Source organism: Cimex lectularius, unplaced genomic scaffold, assembly GCF_000648675.2.
Source record: "Cimex lectularius strain Harlan isolate CLEC.00 unplaced genomic scaffold, Clec_2.1 scaffold43, whole genome shotgun sequence".
In the NCBI taxonomy this organism is placed as follows: domain Eukaryota; kingdom Metazoa; phylum Arthropoda; class Insecta; order Hemiptera; family Cimicidae; genus Cimex; species Cimex lectularius.
In genome coordinates, this window is record NW_019392661.1 from 651602 (window position 1) to 677500 (window position 25899).

The following is a 25899-nucleotide window of genomic DNA, read 5'->3' on the forward strand; positions in this document are numbered from 1 at the left end:
CCCTAAACACATAATTAACAGAATAATCAACAATTACAACTCAACACTAACACCATCCACTATTACTAATAATACTACATTAAGTCTATCGAATACAAACAAACCAGCATACATTTCCATACCATTTATCCAAGGCCTATCACATAAATTAAACACATTTCTCTTGTCCGATAACTTCAAAATAGCTTTCAAAAATTATAAAACAATTCAAACACTTTTTTCCAAAATTAAAGATCCCACACCAATAACAAATAAATCTGACGTAATCTACAAGATCAACTGTTTAAACTGTCCGGCAACTTACATCGGTCTTACATCCCAATATCTGGACAAGAGAGTAAAGCAACATATCTATGATTGCAAAAAACCTAAGCAAAATCCTACAGCACTCGCTACCCACCATCTTGAACACCAACACAATTTCGACTTCAAAAATCCAAAAGTATTACACACAGAACAAAACAAACATAAACGTAATTTCTTAGAAATGGTTTATATCAACAGAGATAAACACAGCATCAATTACAGAACAGATACATGTAAACTCAGTCGCAGCTACGCCAATATCATTAATCAAATTCAATACAGATAACATACCTATATCATCACATTACATTCCACACATCAAATATTTTTCACATAGTCTAATTTCCCAACAATTTAGCTTTCCTTTTCCTATTTATCCCTTTCTATATAATCCTGAAAGGATAATCTGGCCGAACCATTACCAACACATTTTTTCCCTTCGTCGGCTCTTTTCGCCTCAAAGAAGCCGACACCTTATACAATAATGTCTTTTCTATATCGACATCCTTCCCCACCCCTTCAAAATCCAACGTATATAAACACAAAATAGCAAAATCTCACTGGCACTCTCGACACGATACGCAAGAATGGCACAATTACACAGAAGACAAACACTTTGAGAAACACTTTGATTGACTATATAAAATATATTTTGCATTGTATAAATTCACTTTTAATAATTTAATTTAATAAAATACTTTTAATAATTTTAATTCAATAAAGAAAATGTTTTTCTGAAGCCTACGTCACACCAGACCGCATCTCACGATTTCTAAATAAATAACTAATATAAATAATTATATAATAAATTAGACACTTTGCATAGCGTGAACTATAACTACCAGTACCACTGGTTTTTGTGTTAGTGGCAAAGTTTGTCTTAATTTTCTGCCTAGACTTTTTAAGTTGTAGGAAATTGGGATAGTGTTAAATGTCGAAATACTTACATAATGGTCCAATCAGGGGACATCAAAATACTGTAGATATATGATCAGATACTCTGGTTTGTGATTAAATCATCCAGCATTGTACAATTGCCAAGCTTTCAGCTCTATATTTGGCCTTCCTTCGGGCAAGATTTTTGTCCTATATCGTTGTAAAGTACTTGCCCAGTAATTTACGAAGTCATTCTTTTATCGACAAACTTTGGGTACACTCTGGATTATTGGGTAAATGAGGGACATCATCAGATAACCAGTTTGAACTGTGATAAATTTACATCAATTTTCCACAATTTTTACAAATACTAATTGTCGCGTGACATGAATTATCCAAACTCGTGGTAAGGTATTATGATAGGAAGTGTTTAACCGTATTTTTCAGCTTAGACTTATGTCGGAAATTGAAGTGTTCAATCCTGAAACACGACTTATAAAAATAAAGTTGGAATTTGCTCAACTGGCTCATCAGGGTACATGAACCTAATAACGGCATCAGCAGTGATTCAACTATAAAAGACACATGTGTCCGGCACGTTAAACATTAAAATCATGGATAACGTTTAAAAACGTGATAGAATAAATGATAATGAATGGTAGGCAGAGAATGACATGGGAGCGAGGCTTACAGGTTTCTATAGTTGAGTGTTGAGTGCGCCACGCCATTCGCCAGCTTGCTTTGGTATTATCTAACTAAAGGAAAAAATTCTTCTGAGCACTTAAGCCCGTCCGAAGAGTGATTAGGTCTTGAAGATATTTGTTATTGGTATAACAATTTCACCTTGACATTTACTCCAGGAGATTCCCGGATGAGCAAATGGGTTCAACAGTCCGCCAACTGCCATTGTGCCCATCTCCCTCCGGGCGGCATCCTTCATAAATCCGACTTATCTTGATCCGGCTCCTCCTCAGTTAGCACTTTGGTTTTGTTTGTTTTCCTTTAAAACTGCCTCCGGCGGGAATCCAGTTGCGTGCTCCGGTCACATAAAGACGCATGTGCTCGAGGTGAAATCCGTTCCGCTCTAATGAGCGCCGGCTTCCGCTTTTTCAACTCGGCAGACAAGTAAATCACGGTTTGAGTTATTTCTCTTTTTATTTCCCGTCCCGGTTGCATTTTAAATGACGTCTTAACTAGTTGGCTCGATACAACTGGAATAACTTCGTCACCTAATTTATATCGAAAGTTTTTTCACCCGCTTGTTAAAAATATGTATCAGCAACGTGGGCTGGCTCATCAATGATTAAAAATTCCTGAGCTCGCGTTGTTAACAGACCGGGATCCTTGTTATATTCATTTCCAGGGCCTCCTGCCGTTTCTTAGACTGACAAGCAATAGGCCGACGGCTACAAGAACAAAGTTCCCATTTCTTGTAATGAAGGTGTCATATCAATCAGTAAGACAGTTCGCCCCATGAGGTACTACATAGAAGGAAAATCATTTTTTTAATTCTACGAGGCTAATTAGTCTATACATCGGTATTTAGCCATAAATTATAGAAGAAAGGACAAAAATAATTCTAAAATCTTCACAAACTTAGTAAGATAAGAATTTACTAATTCTTTCAGGTTGCTCATGGGCACCTATTCTTGGACGAATACCCGAACCCATTATGTAGAAAAATGTTGCTGGATTTGTCCCACATAATAGAAACATGTCGTTTGATTCATTACAGAGGCGAGATTTGGTTCTGCAATTGCTTTATTGCTTATTACTGAATTTACAATTTCAACCTCGATGGCCGAGATCGTTAAAGTGCCAGAGTCGATTAAGCAGTACTGGGTTCGATTCAGGGATTGTCCTTGGTATCTTCTCACCACTGAAATGAAACGTACATTCCGCGATATACGTAAGTCAGAAAAAACGCAAATATATTTGGAATAAGTGCAACAATGATTTTTTTTACGGTTTGGTGCAGTAATTATTTTATGGTGTTAAAAGTAGCAAAAATTGTAACAATGCAGTGTTGTAAGACTACGTAAGCAACTTACGACATATTATAAGTCTATAAAACTTATAAATCTAAAAAAAATAATTATTGTTGTTATGATAAATATAATATAGTAACAATTAATTAAGGTTTTCAGTTGAGATAAAAAAAGTCAATGACACGAGCGGGATTCGAGCCCATGATCTTCGGCTCGATACGCCGCTGCTCTACCACTTGAGCTATCGTGACCTCGATCCACTCGGACACTAACTTCCTATCTCAACCCCACCTTTTGAATTTTCCCTCCTTTTTGCCATTTTTCAAATGTCGTGTAATCAATTCGATTCTCGGAGACAAATGAAATGGCCACGGAGAGATTTAGTGAAGTTGCATTTAATGTTTCATTTTAAACATATTCAATTCACTAATTTCGTGGTCCGCTTGATCAATTAATAACATACAATTAAAATGAAAAATGGCAAAAAGAAGGTAAACTTCAAAAGGTGGGGTTGAGATAGGAAGTTAGTGTCCGAGTGGATCGAGGTCACGATAGCTCAAGTGGTAGAGCAGCGGCGTATCGAGCCTAAGATCGTGGGTTCGAATCCCGCTCGTGCCATTGACTTTTTTATCTCAACTGAAAACCTTAATTGTAAGTTATTAATTGGTCAAGCGGACCAAGAAATTAGTGAATATAATATAGTAAGTAAGGAATACAGATTTTTATCGTTTTTTGAGGAAATTTCTTTAATTTTGGACAGCTTTAATATTTTATCCCTATCTCGTTATCCTGCAGAGTTAGATCAAAAGGTTTTGTATCGTGAGAAACTAGACAAAAATAAACATTTACTTATCCCAGGATTTTTCCGAAAAACTCTTCAAAAATATATATGGGGAACAGAAATTAAACGTATCCTGTGTTAACTCCATGCATCAAATTCTTTATACAATCAGAATTTTAAAGCAAATACCGAGTGCGCCTTCTTGTTTACATTTATCTGTTGAAATATTATCTTCTTTGGCGGAGTAAAGACAATGTTTGCCCTTTTGTCAAACTAAGTGATGACCGTGTTTTTGAAGCCACCAGGTAAAGTTTAAATACGCTTCTGTTTATGTTATCTCCGGTAGACGTCCACCCGAGCAGATGTTGGTATTTTTCGTCAATAATAACATATGATTTGAAGATTATTCCCGAGGAAGATGTCTTTGCACAGTTACCTCGTTGCCGTAGATGACCAAGAAAACAAATACTTCTCTTCAAAATTTGACGGTTCGGTAGTTGACATCAATGAATCGGTCAAAGAAGAAGGGTATCTCAGCCCGTGTCAGGTTCCCTCTCTCGGAACCGGACATGTTTCGCATCCCGAGTTTGATGGCGATGAACAGCAAGACCAAGTCCACAGCACGCTCCCAGGAAAGGAAGGATAGCGTTTCGGTCAAAAACACGAGCTTCGAACTTGTCAAACAGCCGCGCATGAACAGCACAGATATGAAGAGGTTTTGCGCTGCCAACATGGACGTTCTCCAGGCGACGTCCTACTTCCCAAAACCCAGAGCGGTCGCAAACAGGATGTTGGATTATAAATCACCTGAGAGACTAGTCGGTGTGAGTATTCTGTATAGTAGCTGAAGCATCTGAACTCATTTTTTCACATAATATATTAAACTCCAAAAAGATCATAATTATTGAATTGCAAACCATGTTGCAAAATACCGATTTTATATACACTGACAGGTAAAAATACCACCAACTTGTAATATAACTTGATCAAAGTTTTTGAATCTTTGTCGAAAAAAGTTTAAAAAATGTAATATGAAAAAAAAGACTGGCAGATAAAATTTGTGTTAATTTTGGTTTAGATTATTAATTACCATTTCAAAATCGCGTATTTCCCCTTCTTGCCTTAATTACATCTCGAAGACGACGCCTCGCATACTTTTTACCAGTCTGGAAATGTCTCTTTGCTGGAGGTTAGCCCATTTTTCACGAAGAGACCTGTCAAGATCGTGGAGTGTATCAGAAAGTGATGGACGTGCACTTATTCGTCTTTTGAGGTTATCCCATAAATGTTCATTGTGGTTCAAGTCTGGAAAATGGGCTGGTCAGGCTAAAACCTGGTGTGGGGTATTATCGTACATTAGAATAGAATTGTCGCTGAATTCATCGAGGATCGGCAACGCATGATGTTGCAAAATTTCATTCACATAGCGAGAGGTCGTCAAAGACCCTCCAGGAAACAACCAACTCTGTGCGGCTCTCCATTGAAATTCCCGCCCACACCATCACTGAGCTAAGTTGAAAAGGTTGGCTCTGGGAAAAATTACAAGCTTCGTACCTTTCATTCGCCTTCTCCACACTCTTTCACGCCCATCTGGAGATAATTGAGCCAATCTACATTCATCTCTAAAAAGTACAGCAGACCAATCATCCAAAGACCCAACGGCTGTGTCCTCGAGCAAATACGGGCCAGGCAACTCGGTGTGTTCTCATCAATTCTGGTCCTCTTACGGGACAGAAAGCAGTTCATACTGATTTAATCTTTTTCGAGCAGTGCGTTCAAAAATTTGGACACCTCGAACTTCCTGGAGCAGATGAACCGCTTGAACAACTGTAAGGTGCCGGTTTCGCAATTTTCTCAAAATCAAAAAACGGTCATCCTGTGGTTCTATTACGGTTACCGCTGTGGTTCTGTTCTGTTACGTGGCGTCCAGAACCGGGCCTTCTATAGTAGGACACTCAGTTTCTCGAAAACGTCTAACGGCGTCTCGCAGTGTTTTGGAAGGAACTCCGATGGCAGTAGCCGCATACCTGATGGAACGTCCATCATCAATAAGTGCCGCACTACGGGCATCCTCAGCATTAAGTTACATTTTTAAGGTTGAAAAATTAAAAATTAAGAAAACAAAGATGAAAACTAAACGTTTATTGCTTCAGATTTCAAATGAGACCGATTAACATTTTAAATTCCGTAAAAAGTAAACATTGAAAAATCCTTTATACTTGTTTCAGATTAAAGATTAAGTGTGTTTACCTCTAATTGATATTCCCGATTTCAAACATAGCATAAAAAATATTTATTGGTAAAAACAAAGACAAATTAGGGGCAAAATTTTCTTTTATCGAGAAAATGTAAAAATCAATTGGGTGGAATTTTTTGCCTCTCAGTGTATAAAATTACACACTGATGATTATTGGTAATGTATCCTTAATTTCACCAAAATATTTACAAAATTATATTCGTCGATGTTTTCGCTATGTAGCAGAAAAAATTAAACCCCCCCCCCAATCGAGCAGCCAGCTGGAGAAGCATAACATTAGTCCATTATGCGAATGATTAAGAACTTCGAAATTGGTGGGAATAAAATTTGTTCATCAATATCAGCGAGTAGCGAGCCAGAACGAGCGGCCATATAATGTCTAAAATCAAAACAAACCTTTACAAGCATGTATTGGTTAAGGTGCGACGGTGGACGCAACAGTTAATGCGTTGAAACCGCGCTCATCACTGTTTGGTAAAGGTCCCGGGTTCGAATCCAATGGCCCTGCATTCGAACTCGACGTACCTACAAATGGAATTTTAGTCAAAAACACCCGCACCCCGAAGGATCCATATACCCTCGTAGTTAAAATACACTCGTAAAAAATCGATATTGTGGTGATATGATTCGTGTAAGTTTTATTTAGATGGTTGGTGGGGAAAAGAAACAGCATTCCATGGCATAAATATTTTTGTTATTTTGTACGTTTTGGGCTCTTGGCCCAGCAGCCCCAACGGGCAATCCGAGTCTGTACAATGTACGGTTTCGCAAACACTCTGGATCGAGGTATGGTCTCGAAAAACAAAGCAAATTTGAACCTGATCTTTGCCACATCCACTGCATACTGCAGAGGCTGACATGCGTTCCCGATTTACTCATCGTCAACAAGACAAGAGGATCTTTAACGTCCGCACCTGGCTCATGGCCTTATCGGACGTTTTGATTCTCAAGATGAGAGCTGACGCACTTCTGCATACGACGGAAGGTGTTACCGCCGCAGCATTGGTGTAGTGGTGTCCCGGCCCCTAAGGGTCAGTAGCCACGCTCTCCGCTTGTCCACTCCGAATGGTCGGGCCTGCATTGTGCGTCAGGTCGTACGCCGCACGCAAGGGGCTAACGGGCCGAAATACATCAGCCCGTCCCCCCCCTCGCGTACTCCCTAGATAGAGAAGGCGACTCTATCTCTCTGAGTGTAGAGGCTCCTCCAGCGTAGAAACTTTCGGGAACGCCCCGACAGCGGTTTCGGATTAAAAAGTGGGATTGCTACCCACCCCCTAGATGAGTACTGCCTACGGACAAAGGTCTCTTATCGAGCTCAGCCTACACCTGCTGCACGTAATCGAGGGACGCCATAGGTCTAGCCTAGGTGGTCCGATCCTTCGCTTCCCCAAGGGTACCACGCCGGTCATACGCACAACAATGCAAAGCATACTCGTCAGAAACCGCCGATACCACTACCCTTTTCCAATCGCTTACTCACGCATTCGAGGGACTGTAGCATGATCATGACGTCCTCAACGCTTACATGCTGTCGTCCGGTCGCAACGTCTCCCGTGAGGACCAGGTATAATACATTGGCCATGCGCAAGCTTCACGAAAGGTCCCAGGTAGAAGACAGCCTCTCTCTAAGTTCCCGCCAGGGGCGCCACCACGAATCCGTTCCCAATGTGACAGAGGGCCAGATTCTGGAACATTTCTGTCACCCCGTGGTACAGATGGCCATACAACCCTCCCCCGTCTATGCAGACAGGATCTGGTGTACTGGCTGCATAGGCTGACAGGTGGATTCTTTGAGTGTTTGTCCTGAAATTGCTACATAACAACTATGAGAGCCAAATGTTTTTTTTCAACAGGGATGCAATTCGCTCTTTCATATTCTTCTAAATACGCCGCTGCTCTAATCACTTGAGCTATCGTGACTTCTACCTACTCGGCCACCAACTACCCATCCCAACCTACAGAAACTGAAGGTCGTGAGTTCGAATCCCGCTCGTTACACTAGTTTCTTCAACTCAACCAAGACCTTATAAGAAGAATAATTAATTGAAATAATTATTAAGATTGTTAAGCAGATACTAACCAAAGAAAGTGGAGAATAGGCAGGATGTTCAGAGATCTTTAAGCTTCAAAATTATGTGACTTTTGGGTTAATTAATAATAAAAAGCCGACTCTTTTATATTCCACTTACAAAGTTTATCACAGTGAGTTTATAACACAGATCACTAGTGAATTCAGATTAGTTAGTCCTTGCTGGTTAAAATTGAATGTGAATAGATTTGAGTTGTATATATATCTTTGTTTTTACGTTTCATGATGACAGGTTCTGAACGCCCTTGTAAAGGTGGTCTCTTCAGACAAATATAAAAATTTTTTCCATTACTTATGAAAAGTCATAATAGACCAAATAGACACTGGCCATGAAAGATGAGAGAAACGCTTGGGAAGCAAAACAAGCGAGAATAAGCTCATAATCATGACGATCAAGGTTCATCACCTCGTCGTAATGTTACCCAACACATTAATTTTACGATGGAGATTATAGTGTAAAAACCGAAATTCCTATGTAAACATTGTAAAATTATGTGTCATAAAAAATTATTTGTTTCCTTAACTAACTTTAAGAAAAAATCGCTTTGATAAAAATGTACATTTATAATGATGCTAATGATGTAGAGGGATTATAACCAATAAAAAATTTATACAAGCTGGTTCCAAACAGGTGCTCGTCGCAAATTAAAATCAAATTTGTTGGATATTGCGGATTCTACAGTACGGTTTTTGCTCACGTTGGGAAACCACTTTTTGGCCGAGTTACGTGCGAGATCCAAACTTACCTGGGCTTATGTCTAAATCCCGGGTTTCTTACCGGCTCTAGGTATAAATCGGTTATTGTGTCAACAAACCTCCGTCTATTGACACAACACTTGTTCAACCGGTCTTCATTGTTAGCGCGCCCTTGATTTATAGCCGGTGGCAGCTGATTCCATTCTAGCCGTCTTCAAAGCGATACCGTAATTGTCGCCGATTCCCGCTTTGGTCGTTTCCTTTTTCATAAGGAGCATTGTGCGACTGTAAACGAAATTATCGATGAGGATGGGCAAAACGGTTTCCTTGAAAAGACTGAAATACTTGGGACATCAAATATACAGATGGATTTATACAAATTAGACAGTAACTTTTATTTTAATGAAAAATATAAAGTAACTGGCTGTATCCACCATTTTTCCCGGTAAATGTCGGTACGTAGTTGAAAATTGAAGCTTCCATTTCGTCTTTGACTGTTTCAAAATGGTTCTTCGATTCCCTAGCTTTGGCAGCAAGCCAGTCGTAGAAAACCCTGTTTGCACTTATCGCATCCATGGTATGCATGTTGTTCTGACCAAGGCCCCATTCGTAGGCGCATTTTTCCGGGTGAAACTGGAGTCCAGCAAATGGATAACTGAATGATTCGAATGTGGAGATGAACTCCATACCATCGGAATCCTTGTTGACAGTAAGGGTTCGCCAATGTTTATCGAGGCCAAACTTTTTCATCGAATTTCTCGTCAAACACCAACTAAAATGACATTCGATTTACGTTTGTTAGGACAGATAATCTTAAATACCTGTGATGGTTCACTGTTGAATTCTTATGGATGAAGGTGTAAATATCTTCTTTTTTGGCATTTTTGAATAGCGATGTGGTCGCGTAGTCGACGACGAACTCGAGAGGAAGGTCGACGTTCATCATACCTTTGCAAGGTTTCAGAGGCCATAATTTGTTGCTGGATAAATAAGCGAGGAGCTCCAGTCCCTGACAGACTCCCAAAATCGGAAAGACGTTTTCCTTCTGGTTTGCCTGTTGAAAGATAATCATTTTCAGATACACGAGAAACGGACATGCAATGCGTTTGATCTGGTGGACATATCAGCCCCGGAGAGCGTTTCTTCGAGCGTCGATATGACACCGTTCCAAGCCGAAATGCTGTCAATCCACAACAAACTGCGCTTATCACACAACGCTCCTTCGCTCAAACTTGATAAAGACGTAAGAATCACACAATTAAACTATTTTCAAATTATACATATAATTAAAATGTTAACTTCTCTGCTAAAGCTCTGTCTCATTGCTATGAAGCGTGCCGCTTTTCTTGCAGCGAGTGGAAAGCAAGATGAAGCCGAAGACGAAGGAAGAAACGTTTTCGTCTTCACAAAGTTAAAACGACCCACTGAGGCCCGCGAAGCGTGTGAATCCTGGTACAAAGAGGGGAAAAAATACCAATACGACGTACAGAAAAATTTCAACGCCCACAGTTAGTATTTCCATGTTCAATCTCACTATAAACTGAAAACTTATTCTTTTGTAGACCGTCATTTCACCCAGATGATCTGGGCGGAAACAAGCCTCTTGGGCGCAGGGATGGCAAAGGGAAATGGTAAAACGTACATCGTAGCTATATACGTGCCAAAAGGAAATGTCTCAGGGAAATATTCGTTCAACGTCTTCAAACCCAGCTCGAGCGAAAAAGTCTTGTTTAACTAAAGACATTTTTCAAAAAATCTCTCACCTTCCTGGCATAATCGTAGATGAGGTTCGCGGCTTTAACCATGCCTCCGTTCTGCAACAGGTCCAAGTTTCCGCCGGGAAACACGACCCCGTTAATCGAAGAGAGAATCTTACTGAAACATTCTAAATCATTGATTTGCAAAGCTAATAAAAACAAGACAACTTACTCATAATAAGATTGGTTTTGATTGATAAATATCGGCACAACCCTCGTTCCAGATCCTTCCATCATGAGGACGTAAGATCCTGGTATCATCGAAACATTTTTCCCTTCGTAGACACTTTCCTGTGCCAATATCCCAACTATAGGCCTGTCCGAGCATGATATGCACGTGAGCTTCAAAACATAACACACAAATAATCACATATTGTAAAAAATCGAGACATAAATTCCTCCTGTTTATGATTGAATATGTAACAAATAGAAATGTATAGCTTGTAGACAAAGAAATTAAGGATTCGGATTACAGTCAGACAATTTTCATTACTGCTTTAGGACTACATATATTTATCATTGAAAAGAGTAATCAGACATGTGAAAAACTTCCATTGTATTGTAATTATTTATGAAGAGTCCGGCATATAATCTAACCTAATTATTTATGAACAAGGCTTGTTAGAGTCCTTGAATGCTTCGTGCGTTTTCCCCATTGGCTGCAATAACATTCAACCGGCTATTAAAGTAAATAGACAGCAATTATAAAATATTCACACTTATTTAGCAGTTGTCAAACGTTTTGCAGCTTTCCAAGTATTGTCTATATTTCATTCCTTCTCGAGGTCCTACAAGAAGAGTAGTTAAGTGTCGAGGTTGTTAAAAATCTAGGTTATCTCCAAATCTTTACGACGCTTAAGACATGTAAGATTTCAAACGGCCTTTTTGTTACGAGATGTTCATGAGAAAGTAAGCTTCTAAGTTCTTAAGCTCTTGAAATAATTGCGGAATAGCTGCAAAGTGCAATTTTACTGATGTTGAATCACTGCATTTACTTTTATTTTAAAATTAAAAATTATTATTTACTTTTGTGATTAAGTATAATTATTCAGAAATCGTGAGATGCGGTCTGAGTGATGTAGGTTTCAGAAAAACATTTTTTTTATCGTGCCAACGTTTCGATCTTTATTGAGATCATCTTCAGGGCTCAAAGTGTTTGTCTTCTGTGCAATTGTGCCATTCTTGCGTGTCGTGTTGAGAGTGTTTTGATTAAGATTTAGAAATCTTCTATGTTAATTTGTCTTTTCTAAACAAAAAAGGTGAAACGAAAGAAATTAGAGTAGGAAAAGAGTAAAAGTTATTCTTCAACGTCATTTATCGCTTGTACCACAATACCTTTAACGTAAATAGTTTACAAAATAAAAATAAATGCTATCTCACAATACACAGTAGACCGTTGAGATAAAATGTTTTTAAAGTTCAATTGTGAGAAAGAGTGACAGGGAGGAAGAGATAAAATGTAGACAAGCACAGAGCGAAAAATAACTTAAAGTGAGATAAAAAAGAGAAAAAATCGGCAATTAAAGATTATAGATTGAAAGTGAAAAAGAGAAAAATGTAGGAATATAGATAAGGTGAAAGTGAAAAAGAGAAAATTGAGGAATATAGAAAAAGTGAAAGTGAAAGAGAGAGACAGAGAGAGAGAGACAGAGAGAGAGAGAGAGAGGGCCAGATAGAATATAAACAGGCAGAGAGCTAAAGATAACTTAAGTGAGATAAAAAAGAGAAAAAATCGGCAAATAAAGATTATAGATTGAAAGTGAAAAAGAGAAAAATGCAGGAATATGTATAGGGTGCAAGTAAAAAACAGAAAATTGGGGAATATAGATAAAGTGAAAGTGAAAGTGAGAGAGAGAGAGAGAGAGACAGTGAGAGTGAGAGAGAGAAAGAGAGAGAGAGAGGGACAGGGACAGATAGGATATAGACAGGCAGAGAGCTAAAGATAAGATAAGTCAGATAAAAAAGAGAAAATTGGCGAATATAGATAAAGTGAAAGTGAAAGTGAAAGAGAGAGAGAGAGAGAGAGAGAGAGAGAGAGAGAGAGAGAGGGACAGGGACAGATAGGATATAGACAGGCAGAGAGCTAAAGAAAAGATGTCAGATAAAAAAGAGAAAATTGGGGAATATAGATAAAGTGAAAGTGAGAGAGAGAGAGAGAGAGAGAGAGAGAAAGAGAGAAAGAGAGGGACAGATAGAATATAGGCAAGCAGAGAGCTAAAGATAAGATAAGACAGATAAAAAAGAGAAAATTGGGGAATATAGATAAAGTTTATAAATTAATCAAATTGAATACGTAATCAAAGACAAAATAATTAGGAATTGATGGTCCACAGATGTTGAAAATATTATTTACATTATGGTTTATACTTCTTTTGATTCATTCATATGATTATACATATTATCATTATATATATGAAAATTGGATTATATTTCGGCTTGCATACCATGAAAAGTAGCCGGTCGATTGACTTGAAATTTTGACACAATTCACTATCTTTCGAGGTCCGCTTGACCACTTGAAAAATGGCAAAAAGGAGGGAAAATTCAAAAGGTGGGGGAGGTTGTGCCGGAGGGGATCGAAGTCACGATAGCTCAAGTGGTAGAGTAGCGAAGGTCGTGGGTTCGAATCCCGCTCGTGACACTGACTTTTTTATCTCAACTTAAAACCTTAATTTATTTTTTGACACAATGTTTGAGCAGAAGTATACAACTGTTATTACTGTGGTAGTATGAATAAATATCTCATTACATAATTTATATAGCACACAGAAATAAAGAAATTAGTTTATTCAAAAATAAGTCAATAATAGCAAAAGTATGGATCAACGAGTTATGTGTGGCATCATTAACTTATTTAATAAGAGGATAAAGATTGGCGGATCGCCTGTTCTCGCTTTTAACATATAAGTGATACATTATACCGTGGTGCAGAAGTAATAATAAAACACTATTTAGCTATTATCCATATAGCCATTATTTATGCAAACAATAATTAAATACATAAAAGGAAGTGTAGAGAATTAGATTTCTCTGACAACCAGAAATTTTAATCAATGTGTGCTTTTAATGTTTTTTATTGTATTATGTATTGTTAAATATTTTTTCGTTTTACTTATCGCTTTTCATTATTGATAAAGTAAAAAATTAGCAAAACTATAGATATTTTAAATAATTAAATTAATTAATGGTGAAAAAATGATGGGCAAATGACAAACAAATGACGTTATAACATACGTTAAACAAAGAAATGATTAAAAACGTAAAAATCAAATCCAAACAGCTACTTACAAAAGTTGCGATGATGACACAAACGAACGTACTCATCTTAAAAAATACTGAATGAGACCGATATGTAATATTTTTAAAGAAGTGTCGACCTCCTTTTTTAATAAATGTCCACGTTTCCACCAATACGACAGTTGTGCTCGAAGGCCAATCCCTTCTACTCGAGGTTTATCGATTATTTAATCTAGTTGATTAAATATGTAAAACAATTGTTGCCAACGATTCGGCACGGACAAAGGAAAACGGGCCGGAAGCCGTTTAAATTGACCAATGCAGGAAAGGAAGCGGTGATTGAGCCAATTTACTAAACCAAATTGAAATCTAACCCTGATAAGTAGGTCCCACTACCCTCACAACTGAATTGCCCCAGGGGAGGGGCAAATTCCTACTTGGAGATATGTCCGTTTTAGACCCTCCCTCGTAGGCAGGAAAGTATCCATTATATTCCTTGTTAGTATTGGTCTTGGTATAATTTCGACCACTTGCTATAAATAGCCAAGGCAGATATAAGGATTGATAATAACGTTATTGAAATCTCAACAAGATTTCCTTGATCTGACAATAACTCGAACAGTTCCTCTAAGAATAAAATAACTATTTCTTATAAATTAATGATAACAGAAATGAATTCTATTTTAGTTTAATAGACATATAAACCCAAAATAAAATTTAGATGTAATACAGTCCATTTCTTTAGTTTTTAACATTCACTGGTTACCCCTACAGACATCTATATTTCAGGTGTTAATCCCACATGTCAAATAGGAATAAAAAGTCCTTTTTGTGCAATATCTGAATCTCAATTGGATTCGAGATATTTACGTCGGATGTTCATCAGGTAAGCATACCTGGACCATTACTATTTTCAATATACACAACAGATGTTCCTACACATGTTAACATTCACTGATGATACAGCGATTCTTCCGTGTAACTCTGACCCCTCGATAAATGAAAACCTTAACTAATGAATTAACAGTATGGTTCACAATGTGGAAATTGAAATTAAGCCTAACGAAAAGCGTACAGATAAATTTTTCGATATACTTATTCAACCAGTTTAAAAGTATTTTTTCATCCGGTGAGTATAAATGGAACCCCATTGTCCACTGGCCTGGTGTGTTAAATTAGACTTTTCAAGTATAAAGGACTGGCTTCGCATTCCCAATGACTGAAAAGCAAGCAAAACCTGACATTATGAAGTATTAAAAAAACTATATGACTGACGATAAATGTTAGACATTAAAATCAAGAGAGAGAGAGAGAGAGAGAGAGAGAGAGAGAGAGAGAGAGAGAGAGAGAGAGAGGAGAGAGACAGACAAACAGACAGAGAGGGAGAGAGAGCGAATTGACTGGGTAATAATTTGCTAACAATAATTACAATAGTAATTGCCAATTATCAATAATAATGTTATTAACTTAACCATGTGAGTTGCTTATTCTAAATTATCCTGCTAAATAGAGAAGTGGAATGGAAAAGTTCACTGTGTAGCACATGTCCAAAATACTTATCATGTTCAAACATTCTATATGCTAATATGCAGCCATAGCGGATAGAAGATAGAAGAAATAAGCAGGTTAATTGTGGATATATTGAAGAGGCGGAGATTCAGAAAGAACGTAATTTTCAAAAAGATAACCTATGTTAACTTAGAAAATTTCGAGCGCTGATATTTTAGAATGTCAAGTTAAGGGTAGAAAGAATTGCAATTAATTAAGGTTTTTAGTTGAGATAAAAAAGTCAGTGGCACGAGCGGGATTCGAACCCACGATCTTCGGCTTGATACGCCGCTGCTCTACCACTTGACCTATCAATCACCTCGATCCACTTGTACACCAACTTCCTATCTCAACCCCACCTTTTGAGTTTTCCCTCCTTTTTGCCATTTTTCAAATGTAGCAAGAATTTTTGTACAAACGCGAAATACATTTTCAGAGTATAGAGAAATGCCAGATCAAAAGAGATTAACCGTTAACCACTTTGTAGCGTTTAGCAGATTAAATCCTGTTTTTGGACTGGGTGAAAAATATTCTGAGGCTTAAGAATTCTTCTAATAAATGCGAAAAAATTCCACCAGTTATAATATTTGCGTAAAATATAAAAATGTTATTAGAATATTAGACGTTTTTATAATTCATTTTATTTTAAAATCATACTCGTCTGCAATTTGTTACTTTTTTTAAAGAATGTATTTATTTCTTACGTAATTGCTGTTTTTCTCCTGTACTTATTACCTCTTTCGAAAATCCGAGATTATTCGAAGTCCAGGTGCGTAGGAATCGGGCATTGGAAATCGAACCGAACAAAAACCCATGATTGCTCCTAATGAGAAAGGAATTATGTTTATGGACTGACGTTCGGGAGGAATCTCAGGCCAATCTGCACCTTCTACAGGGCTCATTGCTACCACCGTTACGTCTGGCCCATGATCGCATCGTTATGAAGACGTCTGATTGCCCAATTAACACTCCTAACAGATGGGTGACCGAAAAGAAAAACAAGAAAGAAAAATGCGTAGGAAGTGATATTTAAATCACCTGTGGACTCTCTAAACTTCATTTTCTTTCTCTACGATATAGTGTTTATTAAAAATCCAGATGCCGTTGATTTGCAATTCTTATTACTTTAATGAACAATTACTTCCTTCCCAAGTATTCAACTCTTTCTTTTCAAACAGAAAACCCTAGATTTATTGTTTTCCCTTCTGAATAAGTGGATTTTGAACGATTTTTAGTTGATGAAAAATGGCAAAAAGGAGGGAAAACTCATAAGGTGGGGTTGAGATAGGAAGTTGATGTCCGAGTGGATCGAGGTCACGATAGCTCAAGTGGTAGAGCAGCGGCGTATCTAGGCGAAGATCGTGGGTTCGAATCCCGCTCGTGCCATTGATTTTTTTCATCTCAACTAAAAGCCTTAATTAATTGAAAGATATTAATTATTAATATTTGTGACAACTCAGGTTATCCGATTATCTCTACATTTCAATTGTTAAGAAATAAATATAAAGTTAATCCTTGATTAATTGTAATTTATGAAAAACCTTGTGAAGGAAATTTAAAAACGTCTAACCTAATTTTCTAATAACATTTGTACATTTTATGCAATTCTCACGTTCTTTCATCCTCTTTCTTTTCTTTCAATGTTCTTCTCTTTCTCTTTTTGCCTTTATGTAATCATTTTTCATCCCTATCTATCTATCGATTTATCTCCTTTTTCTTTACATTCATTAATCTATTTATGTATCTATGTATATATCTTCAAGTATATTCTGGGTTCCTTTTTTCCCTCTACTTACGTATTTTGATTTAAATTTTAAGAAATTTGATCTATACCAACAAAAAGAAGGACTACAATAACGAAAAACATAGATATATTTGGATTTTTTATTTGTAGAATTGTGCAGTTTTTAAGAAAATCAGATGCATTTTTTCCCAAACCTTGGAATTGGTTAGAAGAGTTAAAAAATGCAAAAAGCTCTCAGACGAAAATTGTCCAAATGAAATATTATATCTCAGTTCTACTTTAAATCCTTTCGTGGAATACTTAATAACAAATATAAACAATGATATGCAAGATAACAGAGACGATGTAACATAAGAACGATTAAAACCTTCATTTCATTGTCTACTCACAATGTTACATGTCAGAAGTGTTTAAAACAAGATTTTAATAAAATCATAAAACGTTTTAGAGATTAAGGTAAAATAATTGTTATATGCGTGGTGTTTAGTGACCGTTAGCCAATGATTATTTGGAGATCGTGAGATGCGCTCTGGTGCGACGTAGATTTTAGAAAACCATTTTTTTATCGTGCCGACGTTTCGATCTTTATTGAGATCATCTTCAGAGCCTGGGATTTATAAACATGGTTTAAATTATACAAAGGATTACATAGGATGTGAAAAAATGAATTTATACGATGCTTTTAGATTCAGTTAAAGTATTTGTACTCACATCGCACGATCTCCAAATTATCATTAACTAATTTTTCACTAAACACCACACATTTTACAACACACAATTCCTTACTTCGTCTAAAGTCTAGACAAATACAACGTGGAACACCCAGATGCAGAAGGCGATGTTCTGGCAAAATCGAGCGCTCAGCCACAAAGTGAAAAACATCTTCCTTTATTTTTGAGTTCCATAAGGAACATTAACATTATCGTTAAAATTAGGTTTCCAGGGTACAAAATTGAGGTACATTTGCTCGCAACGTATTTTTAAGAACCATCGTATCTCGGAGAGGCGTACAAGGTTTGTTTGCTCACTCGACACTAAGGTTTTTGTACGTCTAAAATGCTGTGTGAGTCTAGTTTCACTCTCAAAACGACACACAATAATGACACATCTTCATGGAAAACAAACACTCTGATCCCTGAAGATGATCTCAATAAAGCTCGAAACGTTGGCTGGTTGAAATGTTTTTCTAAAAACCTACGTCACACCAGACCGAAATCACGATCTCCAAATAATAATAATTATTATATTTTACTTATGTATTTACACAATAAACATGAAAAAATTATTATGTTGATTGATCATTGTAGCCCCATGATGTTTAAATTTTTACTTTGTTTGTTTAATGGCTTGGTGTTTAGATGTATTAGGACGTTCGCAGAGGGCAAAAATTCTTTCAATTAATTTTTTAGTTGAGATAAAAAAAATCAGTGTCACGAGCGGGATTCGAACCTAGATAAGCCGCTACTATACCACTTGAGCTATCGTGACTTCGATCCACTCGGACACTAACTTCCCATCTCAACCTCACCTTTTTGAATTTTCCCTCCTATTGGCCATTTGGACACGAAGGTCGTGGGTTCGAATCCCACTCGTGACACTGTCTTTTTTATCTCAAATAAAAATACTTAATTAATTGAAAGATATTAATTGGTCAAGCGGACCACGAAAATTAGTGAATTTAGTAAAGCGTAATATTGAGAAAGATCGTTGATTTAACCAGAGCAATTCATATCTAAAGTTTTTGATTGTCTCGCTAATGCCATAAACAGTGGGGTCAGTGCATATCGCAGACAGCGATAACAGACAGATCGGAGATAATCTGAGTGATTATATAACGGAATTTTATATCAACGATTAAATCTGTTTTTCTAAAATAGTAAATAATGAAAAATATATTGCTGCTACGTTTTTGCCAAAAATTTATTGAAACGGAGTTATTTTCTGAGACGTTTCTTAGCTGTTCCACCTCGGGACGTGCGAAAGCAAAAACCCACAAAACGTGTGAAATGTCTTTTGTGAATTTTTTCACCTTTGGGGTGTCGTTTTCTCTGGAAATTTCTTAAAGCTCAGAAACGTCTTCGGAGCACGTTCCGAGATCGGATTTTTCGGGAAAGGTGAGTCTCGTGGACAGGTGCTACGCCTCCGTGCCGGCGCATACATTAAAACACCGGCCCCCCACTGGCTGGTGTCTTCTATTTCTTATATTTAAGCACTTTTAACGTCAACTTTGTACAATTTACTATAATATTACGTTCATGTATGAATTATCGTGATTCACCTCTTTAAATTAGGGCTTTTTATGTAAAGGGAAGAGTTTTTGTCCACATGGACGGGATAAAATGGAATCTTGATTGCCGAAATCCTCTCTGGACTGTTCCGATCACGTCTCCCTGGCATTTGTTTACGTATAATATTTTGAAACTGAATTCCAAAGCTGTCATAAGATTTTTCATCTCTGCCGATAACACACAGGTCGGTCAAATTAGATTTAGCAATTGCTGTTTGTAAACAGGGCCGATTTCCCCGGCTGTAATGACAGGCTGGAGAGATTTCCTATAGTTCTCAGGCAAGGGTGTGGTAGAATTTTTAACGGTCTGCCTTAGGGGCCTTATTCGAAAAATCTATGCTAAGATGTGATTTATGTTCTATAGCCGCTTCTGGCGGCGCTCGGATGACCAATTAATTGACTTGATAAACAGGCCTCAACTGTTTAAAGTTAATCCGCAATATTGTAGATTCAGCCTATTCTAGTTGGAGATTATAAATTTAATCGTATTTAAGGCACAAAATGATGAAGGAAGTTAGTAAGTTGAAGCAACTTGCAATAGACTGGAAAAATCTTCGATTCCTGATTGCTGTCTTTCCCTATACTTTTTTAATGTAACCAACTTTGATTATATTTTGATTTTAGAAATCTTCGATGGAATAAATACGAGTTAAGGGTAATACATTTACTGTTTATAAATGAAGTACAAACCAATGTTGAATTCGTTAAAAACAAATTTTTATTTCTAAAAATAGAAGATTGTTGAACAGAGGTCATAATAAGAATAAAACTTTTTAAATAATAAAAAAAATATTAAATATTCACGCCTCCCTACACTACATATTTATATATGTTTTTGTCTCTATTAATTTTATATCATTTCATTCATAGATAACATGACATATTTTTTGTGAATTATCACGAAGGATTTCAAGTAATAAACGAAAAATACTTCTCAAAATACAAACATGCATGTGCCCAAACTTTGTATACCTATTTAGTACCTATATACGCACGTGTACAATTTTTTAAATTGTTAGGGTAGATATAAAAATTCCTCTAAGCCATGACTATCATGTATACAAGACATCATTTGTAAACGGTTTTTCCTTTATAACAAGCTTGAACTGTTTAAATTGTTTAAATGTTACCGCTAAGTCCCATAAGTCTTCTGGAGAAAAATGTGAAACGTTTTGCAACATGACGATGTTTCTTTGCTGCATTGATTTTTTTTTTTTTTTTTTAGTTTTATTTGATAGGAGACATTAAACCACAATACGTTCCAAAATCACGAACTAACTTTATAAACTATCTGTAAATTCATCTCTTGATTGTAAAAATTATGGTAATTATGGTATTATAAATAACAACAACTAACAAATTATTCATTACTCTAACAAATACCACCAAATTCAGAATACAAACAAGTTAAATCATCGGGTATAGCGAGAGAGAGAGAGAGAGAGAGAGCGAGAGAGAGAGAGAATGGAGAGGGGGAGTAAAAGGCAGAGGGAGGCGAGTATCTTACAGTCAGATAGGCGAGGGCGGAGAGTAACTTAAAAATGTTAGACAAAAAGAGAAAAAATAGAGAAATATAGATTTTAAATAGAGACAGAAGGTAGAAGATGGAGATAGAGATAAATAGATGGATAGAGTGAGAGAGAGAGAGAGAGAGAAAGAGAAAGAAAGAGAGAGACAGAGAGAGAGAGAGAGAGAGAGAGAGAGAGAAAGAGTGAGAGAGAGTAAAAGGCAGAGAGAGGGGAGTAGCTTACAGCCCGATAAGCGAGGGCGGAGAGTAACTTAAAAATGTTAGACAAAAAGAGAAAAAAATAGAGAAATATAGATTTTAGATAGAGAGAGAAGGTAGAAGAGAGAGATAGAGATAAATAGACAGAGAGAGAGGGAAAGTGAGAGAGAAAGAGAGAGAGTAAAAGCCAGAGAGAGGGGATTAACAGACGGAAGTCGGACAGATAGGCGAGGGAGGAGAGTAACTTAAAAATGTGACACAAAAAGAGGAAAAAGCATAGAAATATAGATTTTAGATAGAGATCTTGCTTTCTAGCCCGACGTGTCCGTCTACACATATTTTCCGAGGCGAAATTACTATGATAACGCAAAAATTGTAGGTTAAATTTATTGTATTTAAAAGTCGATTGCCCTCTTCTAAAAAATTGTTTATTTGACCAAAGAATTTTTAATACAAAATAATTTGATTATTATAAGGCAGAATAATATATTTTGTAATGACTATTTCTGGCAAAACCAACAGGTCCATCCCTGCTAATCCCCTTCTTCCTCTTTTACCGATTTCATTCGGCCGGTCTCTGTAAACAGGCATAACTCATAGGTTCAAGTTACAGACATCTTCGGCGAAAAAATCGTTTCCCGGGTTCCATTCATTGACCGGATGCACATTCTTCCCATTATACGAGATGAACCATATGGCGTAGGAGGAAAAAACTCCGACCACGTTGCGAAACTGCTTCGACCCCGTTATGTTCTTTTTTTTGTGTCTGCCTAGACGAGCCTGGCGTTCCGTTTTTGAAAGAAAAATTTGCATCGATAAGCCGTTTTGTAATTTATCGGCCCGATTGTCACGTTGGTACAGCGGGCGCCCATAAACATCCTTGGCGAAGACCAGATACCTTTTTGTCCTACCCGGCCGGTAAAGGCATCGTTTGTTATTAATGGTGTAATTAGCAGTGTTGTGTTTAGGTGTAAATAATGGACTGAGTTAAAGGGAGCATTGTTAGGAGGAGAAGGATGTTTCCGTCTCCCGCGGCCCAAGAGTTATGCTAATGATCCAGCCACGAGCCGAGAACGTGTTCGAAAATGGGCATTTTATCATTCGGATTAGCTATCACCTTTTCTTCCTATCTTTATCCGCTCCTTTTGGGAGCTTCCTTATTATTTTAGGATTCCCGATGTTCCAAATCTCTCGACTGGTCTTCCTTTCGGGAGAATAAATTACACTACTTAGCTTTCCCGTTCCCTCTGTTTTCATAATTGTCCCTCTCTGCGCATCCTGTTTTTATCATTTCGACCTTTTGTAAATTAGATCCGTTTCAGTATTGGTGAACAAAATGGAAAAGCAGTTTTGCGCTACCCAAGATACCAGTCTTAATTCTCAGAAATGATATTTCTACTAAGAAATACATATAATTATTTGAGCAGTGTATACAACTCCTTACACTATAAGGCGTGACTAATCCAGCTGGAATATATTTATCTAACATACAATAATTCCTATTCGGGGTTGTCGGAGAGGCTCGTGCGAGTCAAGAGCACGACCTACCGGTGGCCCTCAGAGAGCCTGAGCAGAGTCGAGGATCGTCCTCACCCGACTGAGGATTGGCCATATTCGGTTGACTCACGGGCACCTACCTTTGGGCCAAAACCCGCGCAGGTGCCCCTTATGAAGAGAAAGATTGCTCGATGTGTCCCACATAATAGAGGCGTTACATGCCTTGGCTCCATACAGAGAGCGTATAGGCATGCCACCGGATTTAAGAAGAGTTCTCGTACACGGTAGCGAGTTTCAGAGTACCCTGTTCCCTTTCTAAGAGAATTGGGAATTTTTTATTGTATATAGCCTTCAAATATGTGTTTTGTGTATCTGTGTCTTGTATGAGTGAATGTATTTATTTGTGTGAATGAGGAGGGGCTGATGGCAAAGTAGCTTCTCCATCGCCTCTCAGGTTTGGTGTATGACTTGGGCCGATGGCGGAAATTTTATAAAAATACCCCATCGACCCCAATCTAGATTAGTTTAGTATAGGGAATAGGTAGTTCGAGGAATATCGAGTACTTATTGGTGTGATTGTGTATCGAATGTGTAGCAGTGATTAGCATTAGTGCTTCGGGACTGAAATGACCAAGCTGTCGGATGCCCCTGTCAAAAAAATAAATAATAATAATAATTCCTGTTATCATACAGGAGGGTTTAACATTTGAAGCTTGATTTCTTGAAATTTGTCTCTGCTTGTGTTATCCAAAATAAAAAATACTTACTTTATGTACAATGATGGGATGGAACAGCGATCAGCTTGACGAAAACCCTTTATGTGTATCTACACCTTATGTCCATGATACTCTTACATCATAACTCCGCAGTATTACAATTTATCTAATTTAGCTTGTACAGGAAATTTGTAAAGAACTAAATCAAATGGCTTAGTTCCCTTCAGGCGTCTTTCTACGTGCTGACTACCGAAGAAGTATGAAGGACTGCTACTCTGGGATCTTTCACGTAGAGAACAGGCTTTAGATGGAGTCTGGCATCAGGGTTTTCTCTATAAGCTGTAGGGAACCTACCCTTTACACGCTTTTTAATGATCATTCCAAACTGGATGATAAATAATTTGAAATTGGTTGGATCTCTTCGATTGGATTCTTTGCATAGGGTCAATGCAGGGTTCCACAGGGTAGCATCCTGGGGTTGGTTTTTATACACAGTATACAATTACTCATTTGCTTATGACACAACTTATTATCATAACAGCATCAATTTACTTCTTGAAAATTCTGCTGGACGTCTAAAAAGACAATGGTCCTGCGATGTGCTCTCAGAGAGCAAATAAAATATTTTATTTGCAAAACGAGAGTTATCTCTGAACAGCTTCTCGGCTCGAGTATGGTTAGTTTGTTTAATTTTATCATTAATGCTACTATTTAGCAAATCGCAGATTGTGGCCAAATAGATTATTAAAAATTAGGCAATAAGAAGAATGGACACTGGAAAACGCACTTTTCACCGTGAAAAGTGTTTCTTAAAAATTGATATTGGACAAAAGAAAACACGTACTTAGATAGGTATACATGTAGATGAATAAGTAAGTAATCTGCTAATATATACAAATAATGTATTTTTAACTTCCCTATCGAAGATAAATAGGCACAGTAGATAAATAGGTAAATAGATCATAGAGTTATAGATAACAATTTAATTAGATAATCCAAAAGAAAAAAGGCAATAATTAATAGGCAAATATATAAATACATAATGTCAATCTTGACCAATGATAATTTTCTGATTAATGGTTATTTACACTGATTGATTAGTAGTGTAAAAGGTAGATTGATAATGAAATAAATATTTGGATTACGCATAAAATGATTAAAAACTTATATAAATAAATAGATGAATGAATTCATAGTTTTAAACACAAAAAGATTCATAATTATATCTATATAAAATATCTAAATAAATAATAAATTCATTTACGTTTTCGTAGTCAATTGATCATAAGTCGCTGAGAATCCAATCCGATTACAAAAATTACGTTTGAAAATGGCAAAAAGAGGGAAAATTCGAACGGTAGTAGGTTGTGATGGGGAGGTGGTGTCCGAGAGGATCGAAGTCACAATAGCTCAAGTGGCAGAGCAGCGGCAGATTTAACCGAAGGTCGTGGGTTCGAATCCCGCTCGTGCCATTGACTTTTTTATCTCAAGCAATTCCTTTCATAAATATTAATTAACTGAAAAATATTAATTGGTCAATCGGACCACAACTGTAGTGGATTTAATAATTAAACTGAAGTATATCTTCATAAAAACTCGCCGTGGCCATTTCATTTGTCGCCGAGAATCAAATAGCTTATACGACATTTGAAAAATGGCAAAAATGAGGGAAAATTCGAGAGGTGAGGTTGAGATGGGAAGTTAGTGTCCGAGCGGAACGAGGTCACGATGGCTCAAGTGGTAGAGTAGCGGCGTATCTAGCCAAAGATCGTGGGTTCGAATCCCGCTCCTGACACTGACTTTTTTATCTCAACTAAAAACCTTAATTAATTGATAGATATTAATTGTTCAAGCGGACCACGAAAACCTACGACCTTCGGCTTGTTCGAATCCCGCTCGTGACACTGACTTTTTTATCTCAACCAAAACCTTAGAAAGAATAATTAATTGATTGAAATAAATACTAAAAGTTTTTTTTACCAACTTTTATTATTGTTATCATGTTATTATGAAATTACATATACTCAATTAAGTATACAAATTCACTAGTTTTCGTGGTCCGCTTGAACAATTAATATCTATCAATTAATTAAGATTTTTAGTTGAGATAAAAAAGTCAGTGTCAGGAGCGGGATTCGAACCCACGATCTTTGGCTAGATACGCCGCTGCTCTACCACTTGAGCTATCGTGACCTCGATCCACTCGGACACTAATTTCCCATCTCAACCCCACCTTTTGAATTTTCCCTCCTTTTTGCCATTTTTCAAATGTCGTGTAATCTATGGGATTCTCGGCGACAAATGAATGGGTGACATGTGTTGAGATGGGAAGTTAGTGTCCGAGTGGATCGAGAATATCGTGGGTTCGAATCCCGCTCCTGACACTGACTTTTC

General features: G+C 37.1%; 2 protein-coding genes across 2 annotated transcripts; one reads left to right on the top strand and one right to left on the bottom strand.

Annotated features, from left to right (window-relative positions):
- Window positions 1-3921: 3921 nt before the first annotated feature.
- Window positions 3922-10909, top strand: LOC106662648 (ectin-like). The gene is made up of 4 exons (XM_014386872.2): window positions 3922-4775; window positions 10072-10236; window positions 10306-10501; window positions 10556-10909. The coding sequence occupies exons 1-4, from the start codon at window positions 4458-4460 to the stop codon at window positions 10729-10731; spliced, it is 855 nt and encodes a 284-aa protein (XP_014242358.1). The 5' UTR covers window positions 3922-4457; the 3' UTR covers window positions 10732-10909.
- On the bottom strand, window positions 9362-14355 carry LOC106662649 (gamma-glutamyl hydrolase-like). The gene is made up of 5 exons (XM_014386873.2): window positions 14039-14355; window positions 10923-11092; window positions 10757-10868; window positions 9815-10047; window positions 9362-9765 (listed from the first exon to the last, which is right to left on the bottom strand). The coding sequence occupies exons 1-5, from the start codon at window positions 14072-14074 to the stop codon at window positions 9393-9395; spliced, it is 924 nt and encodes a 307-aa protein (XP_014242359.2). The 5' UTR covers window positions 14075-14355; the 3' UTR covers window positions 9362-9392.
- Between the last annotated feature and the right edge of the window lie 11544 nt (window positions 14356-25899).